The following is an 8,429-nucleotide window of genomic DNA, read 5'->3' on the forward strand; positions in this document are numbered from 1 at the left end:
TTGACATCGATTACGGAATTCAGAGGTTGAATAGAAAAGGAAAGTACTGTTGTTCATTGAAAAAGAAAGAACAACACATTAGGACATCGTTTCCCACTTATGACACAATGATATACATGATATATCTTCAGAGTTCCAAAAATACAGAATTTCCAAGTCTAGGATGAATTCTGTCATGTGGGAACCGGTACCAAGATCTGGGAACCGATTCTAGAAGTTAAACTTCGAAGAACAACTCTTTGTCCTTTGGGAACCAGTATCAAATATGGGAACCGGTTCCAAGTGTCCTGATTGCAAAAGAATTTCAGTTTTCTTGTTCTATCTGATTCCTTTTTTATCCAACTTTCCTTCCAAGTCCTATGCACAAATTTTCTTTTATTTTCAGAAGGAATAGGACTTTACAAACCTCTATATAAACTATGTCATATACATTGGTTTAGGTACGGCTTTTGTTATACAAATTCATTATTTTTAAAAGCCTTAGGAAGATTATTTCTGCAGAAAATCAAGAGTTGATTTTTCTGTCATCTTTCTAGAACACATACACATAAATACATAGAGAGCTTAGAGTTGTGGTGTTCAAATCCTAATCGTGATCATACAGTTGCATTTACATCGATAAGACGAAAGCAGATCTAATTCTACATCGAATTCAGACGATCGAAGAACAGAAGTAAAGCGATCACACTTTGAAATGGTTGGAGCATTCAAGGAGTGTTGTCAAATCTACCTGCTACTTTTCTACAAATATCAAGCATAAGCCTGAGTTCAAGTTACTGTTGGACGGGGAGTCGCAAAGCTAGAGGATTGTCAGCAGTTGGTGTTTGATAGATTGATAGGGTATGAGCCATAGTCAAAGTTCGGTGTACTTTGTTTCAAGCATAGTGGATTGGTTTACTTTGGAACGCACAGTCCACGAGGTTTTTCCCATACAAACAGTTGATGTATTTTATCAACTAGGGTTTCCTCGCTAAAATCCTGGTGTCATCTCTAACTTTATACTTTGCTTTATTTTATGTGCATGTGATTGATTGTTTAATTGCTAAAATAAGTAAAGTTGGTAAAGACACATATCTGTTTTTAAAACAAACAAAACTTTCTAAATATTTTCCGCTGAGTACGACTCACAGTTGTCTCATCAACCAACATTATATAACACAATCATTTTACTCCTATTTAAGACCAACAAAAAGAAGTTTAAAAATGATCCATGCCATTTCAGTTTTATCCTAACCAGGACATCATGTATAGGGTTTCAGAAAAGTCACTAGGTTCCTATACACCAAGACACTGGCCTGCTAGTTGTGGAACCCATTTATAGTAAGGATCCATATTGCATGAATTATCAAACTTTGGTGGTGGTGGAAGGCGGTAACAGTGCTGAAATGTGGTGGCGGTGGTGGTGGAAGGCGGTGATGGTGGTGAAAGGCAATGGTGGTGTTTGTGGCAAAGGAAAGCAGTGTCAGTAGTGAAAGGAAGTGGCAATGGTGGTGGTGGAAAATGGTGAGAGATGGTAAAAGTCAGTGGCGGTGGCAGTGGTGGTGGTGGAAGACAGTGGTAGTGATGGAAGGCGGCGGCGGTGGTGGTGGTGAAATGCGGAGGTGGTTGTGGTAGAAGGTAGTGATGATTTTTGGATTTGGAACATAAGGATTTTTACTTAAGTTGATTTTTTTAAAAAAAATTTTACTTGGGAATGGAATGGTCATTCTATAGGTTTAATTGTAGAATGATTTTTCATTTTCAGGAATGGATTTTCATTCATTTTCATTTTATATTGCATACCAGACAAATAAATGATTGGAATGGGCATTTCATTCTATTCTATTCATGCACACCAAACGTAGCTAGGGTTTTTTCTCACATTAATTATATTAATACCATATTACTAATTTATATATATATATATATATATATATATATATATATATATATATATATATATATAGCAAAAGACATAATCTTTTAATCTTTTACTTAACTTTCAATATGTTTAAAAGATTATGTCTTTTGCTATATATATATATATATATATATATATATATCTTTACTTAACTTTCAATATGTTTAAAAGATTATGTCTTTTGCTATGCTATGTTTGATTGGAAGAAAGGAAGGATTGGTGAATATTTTTATCTTTACTTAACTTTCAATATGTTTAAAAGATTATGTCTTTGGCTATACTATGTTTGATTGGAAGAAAGGAAGGATTGGTGAATGATGCAAGAGATGATGTATAGAAGAAGTTTTACTTATTTTGTTGGAAGGAAGGGAATAGAGAGGGGAAGCAAGGGGAGATGAAGCATCCCTCCCAACCCATGTTTTTTAAAAGTTTTTATCCGTTCAAATGAGGGAAAAAAGAAAAAGTTACCCTACAGACATTTACGTAATACTAAATTTAACCTTTAATTACTTATAAAATCACTTATTAATACATATAATAAAGGTATATTAATAATATATATATATATATATATATATATAAACTCTCGTTCCCTTCCTTCCAACAAAAAATAATAATTGTGTCACCCCATCTATCATCCAGGGATGCCTCATCAATCCCTCCCCTCTTCCTTCTATCCATTTTTCTATTCTCTCCAACCAAACGATAATAATGTTTAATTGTGCACGCAATTAACGGGTAAGAGAGTCAATAAATTACTAACTCTAAAAAGAAATATAATGGTAGTTGTATTTATTTGATAATTAATTAATACAAAACATGAAATATAATTGATACATTAAAAGAAATACATAAACAATATAATGAGATCATGGGCGGGCTTCTTCTCTCATTCGGGCTTAGACGACTGCCTTAATTTCCTTGTGATGAAGCCGCCTTGTTCCACTTTTGTTTGAAGTTGTATACATTCACTCTAAATTAGAGTCTCTAATTGAAGCTATTCTTCATCCTTTCTTATGAGTTGCATATTCTCCCTTGAAGCTATCTTTATGCTTTGGCTTATATTGAATATAATCCGGGTGCATAGAATGGAAGGAGGCACCACTAGGTCATAAGCCTTGTTGCTCTTTCTCTACATGATTGAATTTTTTTTGTTGGGTTGTGTGGCCTCCAACGAGATTGAGAGTCCTTTTTATTTTATTTTATTTTTTAAATTCAAATTAACAGAGACTTGAATTGTATGTATACCTACTTTTACTTTAGAATGGAAGGATGCACTACTAGGTCAAAAGCCTTGACGTCTCAGCCTGAGACTCTTCTTCTCTCTCTATTCCTTTTTTGGGAAGAGTAGTTGTTAAGTAATAATTCAATATTTCAACGGATTAATTGAGAAACTGAGAAGATTTGTGACTATATTTGTTTCTTTTGTAGTTAAGTAATTCCACGCTTTGCAAAATATTGTTCGATGTCAATGTTCACGATTTTCTTATGAGGGTAACTAAAAAGCTAAGGGCAAAGGGTTAAGTGCAAAAAAAAAAAAAAAAAAAAAAAAAAAAAAAATTCATATATAAGATTTGTGCAGAACGAGTCTTTACTTTTTAAAAATGTGCATATTAATTTATAAAATTAAAAAAAAAAAAGTACAAATAAACCTCTTTAATCACTTTTTGACAAAAAAACAAATTAAAAAACCCTATTTTACCCTTTTAATTCGCCCCTCCCCTTCAGCAAAGCACAAGCTATATGAGTATAGCTCGAAGTCACATTAGCAGCACCACAGGGCAGAACACAAAGCAATTGAAGAAGGAAATGAGGAAAGCTTAGTTCGTACTCATCAGGCTCCGTACCTGCTGCACCCATCTTCTCGATCAGATATGAGGAGAACGCCTTGGTGGATTTGCTCAGATAAGGGTTACAGCATTCAAGGATGGAATACACCGATTCTAAGTAGGAAAACAGTCCAGTCAAAGCAGAAATATCAAGATTGTGGGACTCATTGGACCACACCTAAAGAAGAAGGCATTGTGCTCCTTAGACCAGAACATGCTGTCCTTGTTGGTAATAATATACGAGTATGTTCTAACCATCTTAACTTGCGCCTTCTAGAATGATCAAACTTGTAAGCCCAGGAGAAAGAATAGTAGTAACTATTTTATTTTAATTTTTTCTTTTATTATTATTTCAAATAAGCATAGTTAATTAGATTGAAATAATCAAATAAGCTTTGTTGCATTAGTGTACTCCATCTACAAAATTGAGTCTAAAATTTATTTCGGTATTGGGGGCCGTCTTGAAAAAAGGGATTTTTTTTCCTTCTAAAATATAATAAAAAAAACTGATAATAAAAAAAATATATAATAATCTGATAATATACAAAAAAATATAATAAAACTGATAATATAAAAAAGTATATAAAATATAATAAACTGATAATATAATAAACTAATAATATAATAAAAATACAATAGAACTGATAATATAATAAAAAAAAAGATAATAAAAACTTATAATATAATTAAACTGATAATAAAAAAAATATAATAATCTGATAATAGATAAAAATAATAATAATAAAACTGATAATATAAAAAATATATAATAATCTGATAATATAATAAAAATATAATAATCTTAAGAGTATTATCATCATTTTATATGGCATGAATTTATAGTTATTAATTTTATTCAACTGAAGTGGGGGTATTATCATCATTTTAAGTTTTTAAGGATCTATTTGCACCAAATTGATAATATAAAGAGGTTTTAGATTAGACAAAAAATATTTGTACTATATCAATAGTAGAGGGAATTTTTTGCCCTTAACACGGCAAACTATTCCCGACAACATCGTCAAAAATTTAACATGCGACCCCACCACTTTTTTTTTTTTTCAAAAATTAAAACAATTTTCATTGATAAAAGGATAATTACAATAGGGGCTTAGGCCCGAGTAGAATGTGAGAGTCTAGCCCAAAGCTAACAACAAGGCTAAATACAATAGCCCCAGCGTAGGTTACAGATCCAACAAACCAACCCCAAAACGAAGGTAGTAACTATCAGTAACGGCATGTAGCCATTGGATGCCAAAATCCATTCCGGTGATTTCAATAGGCGGCCCTGCCGCCCTATAATCAAACTTTACACGCATGCACACCTATATACAACCAAAACATTAAATTAAAAAAGAAGTACAAAAAAATGAAATAAATAAATAAATACCCCACAGACCGTCCAAAGTTTGTCATTAGTCATTACATTTGACAAGTAGGCCAATAATACAAGGATGATTTCCAAACCCAGGCACAAAGGTGGTCGTCTGGTCCACTTTAACACACACACCCCTGCAGAAAACTTTTTATTTTACGAAGTTACACCTGCAGAAAACACGTCCTCGGCCTCTAGTGCGTGAAGGGCTATGTTTGTCCAAGTCTTCCTAACGTCATTGCTGAATCGCGGTCCACATAGTCCTATCAATGAAACCAAACAAATGACTATACATATATATACACACATTGTCACGTAGTGCTCTAGGACTATGAGTTTATCCAAAGTCATAGTCATAGACAAAGAAGCATAGACTTCTCTGTCAGGGGCGGCTGGAGCCTTAGTTGTCTAAGGCTCCAATAAAAAGATTTCACAATTTTTTATTTCTTTATATATTATAATTTTTAAAAAATAATTATAGCATTTCTTTTAATTTTTAAACTTTAACGCATAGACAAATTTGACAATTGACTTAAAAGATTTCTATTCTTTATCTTTTTTTTTTCAAGGGGCCTCAAAATTTTTTTCTTTTATTTTCTTATATTATTAAACCTCAACAAATACAAAATTTAATAATGTGCCAAAAATATTTCTTTCCTTGTATTAGATAAAATTTTTTTTTTTTGCTCTCTCTCATCCTCATTACATTAGTTATACACACACTAAATATTAAATATATATTTAAGTAAAAATTAGTGAAACTTTTTATATTTTTTCTAAGACTCTTATTAACTTTTATTTTCTCTTTTTTTTTCTTACTCCTTATATATTTTTTCTCCTCTCTCATTATAAATTTTTTTTTTTTTCATCTTCTCCATGGTTACAATTTACAATCTCACTCTGTAAGAAGATTTTGAATACACTTATATTCTATTAAAGAATTTATTGGAGCATTAGACCAAATGATTCGAAATCACATTCTATTATTTTATAACTTAAATTAGTTTATAGTTTTATTAATTTTGTTATCATAAAATTATATATTTTGTGACTATTAGAAAACACATAGCCAATTAATTAACGAAATTTATTGATAGGTTTAAAAATCTCTAAACCAATAATTAGCATATTACTGGTATAAATATATGAGTAGATTTAATTAAAAGGTCACTTTATTTTTTTCGTCTAAGGCCTCAAATTATATTGAGTCGTCCTGCTCTCCATTGTACAATAATTTCTCTACTTGATTTCCAAGACACAATAAAGATAAATAAAGCTTTTCTTTTATGTGAAGGACAAAGAAGAAGAAGAAGAGAGCTAGCAAATTCAATGAACATGGCTCCGATGATGGCACCGATGAGGATGACTGAGATGTGGGCGATGACAGGCTCAACCATTGCCAGTTTCGTGTTCTTTTGGGCGATCATACGCCAATACTGTCCCTACGAGGTCCGTCACTACTTGTCAGCATATACTGGTAGAATCATGGGCTACTTCTATCCCTATATCCAGATTTCTATCCATGAGTTCACCGGAAGCCGGCTCAAGCGCAGTGAAGCCTACTCCACGGTGGAGGCCTACCTTAGCGTGAATTCGTCGACAAGTGCTAAGAGACTCAAGGCCGAGATGGGAAGGGACAGCAGCAAGTTGGTTTTAAGCATGGATGAACATGAAAGAGTGACTGATGAATTTCGTGGTGTGAAGGTCAAGTGGATTTCGACTAAAATCGTGTCACGGGCGAGGACCATGACGTACTATCCGGAGCCGGAGAGAAGGTATTACAAGCTCAAGTTCCACAAGCGGCATAGGGAGTTGATATCTGAGGCTTATTTGGACCATGTATTGAAGAAAGGGAAGGAAATCAGGATCAAAAACAGACAGAGGACACTTTACACAAACAGTCCCACTTATAAGTATTCAAGCCACAAGCAGACTATGTGGAGTCACATTGTGTTTGAGCATCCTGCAACGTTTGAGACAATGGCGATGGAGCCGGAGAAGAAGCAGGAGATTGTTGAAGATCTATTGACATTCAGCCAGAGTAAGGATTTTTATTCAAGAATCGGGAAGGCGTGGAAACGGGGATATCTACTTTATGGTCCACCGGGGACCGGGAAATCGACAATGATCGCTGCAATGGCAAATTTGTTGAGTTATGATTTGTATGATCTGGAGCTCACAGCAGTGAAGGACAATACAGAGCTGAGGAAGCTTTTGATTGCGACGACGAGTAAGTCCATTATAGTAATTGAGGATATTGACTGCTCTCTTGATCTTACAGGACAACGGACAAAGAACATTGAGAAATCTTCAGATGATGATAAAAATGAGAAGGGCAAGAAGAAGGAAATTGCTGGGAAAGAGGTCAGGGAGGAGATCGGAAGCAAAGTCACCCTTTCGGGGCTTTTGAATTTCATTGATGGGATCTGGTCTGCCTGTGGAGGGGAGAGAATTGTTGTGTTTACTACAAATTATGTGGAGAAGCTGGATCCGGCTCTGATAAGAAGAGGGCGGATGGATAAACATATTGAGCTTTCGTACTGCAGTTTTGAGGGGTTTAAAGTGCTTGCGAAAAATTACCTGATGCTGGAAACACATCCAATGTTCGAATCGATTGAAGGGTTGATGAAGGAGAATAAGATTACACCGGCTGACGTTGCAGAGAACCTGATGCCCAAGTCCCCGAGAGAAGGTGCAGAGAAATGCCTTTCGAACTTGATCCGAGCTCTTGAGGATGTGAAGAAGGAAGCAGCAGCCGCGCTTGTGAAGAAAGCCGAAGAGGAAGTGAAAGACAAGGGATTGGAAGCAGCTGCGCCTGTGAAGAAAGCTGAAGAGGAATTAAAAGACGAGGAATTGGAAAAGAAAGATGCTTAGTGATCACCAAGATAAGCAAAACTACTATGAAATAACAAGTGAGTTATGTTATTCAAATCATTCTCATTTAGAATTATATGTTTACTTTTTGTTTGCTAATATTATGGCAAGTTAGAATTTTATTAAAAGACAATGGAACCTTGAAAATCCAAGGAGATAATACAACTGCATGTTATTTCTGACTTTGGATTACAGAACCATTAGCAATTAGCCCAAAAAAATAATAATAATAATAATTAAAAACAGAATCATTTACACAAACAGTTTCCTCTCTGGGCATCTTCAGCACCATATCAATATACCTTATTTCAACAAACAGAACAAGCTGATCCAGAAATTGTAAATCACAAGGCTACAAGTATGTTTAACTGGAAAAATAGAGAAATGTGTTACCTTTATTAGGGAGGAATCGGTTTCTAAAATCTGATCATATTATAAACAGACACCACCA

General features: G+C 34.0%; 1 protein-coding gene across 1 annotated transcript; it reads left to right on the forward strand.

Moving 5' to 3' along the window:
* The first annotated feature begins 6,309 nt into the window (after positions 1–6,309).
* On the forward strand, positions 6,310–8,130 carry LOC132286013 (AAA-ATPase ASD, mitochondrial-like). The gene has a single exon (XM_059788267.1). It carries the CDS (start codon positions 6,434–6,436, stop codon positions 7,976–7,978), a length of 1,545 nt encoding a protein of 514 aa, XP_059644250.1. The 5' UTR covers positions 6,310–6,433; the 3' UTR covers positions 7,979–8,130.
* The last annotated feature ends 299 nt before the right edge of the window (positions 8,131–8,429 follow it).

This window comes from Cornus florida, unplaced genomic scaffold (genome assembly GCF_030987335.1).
Source record: "Cornus florida cultivar Cherokee Brave unplaced genomic scaffold, ASM3098733v1 CherokeeBrave_3.0.0_Hap2_Chr11, whole genome shotgun sequence".
NCBI classification, from domain to species: domain Eukaryota; kingdom Viridiplantae; phylum Streptophyta; class Magnoliopsida; order Cornales; family Cornaceae; genus Cornus; species Cornus florida.

Bases quoted from the DNA above. Each gene is read 5' to 3' on its own strand.
- LOC132286013 (XM_059788267.1), top strand. From the start codon at position 6,434: ATGAACATGGCTCCGATGATGGCACCGATGAGGATGACTGAGATGTGG.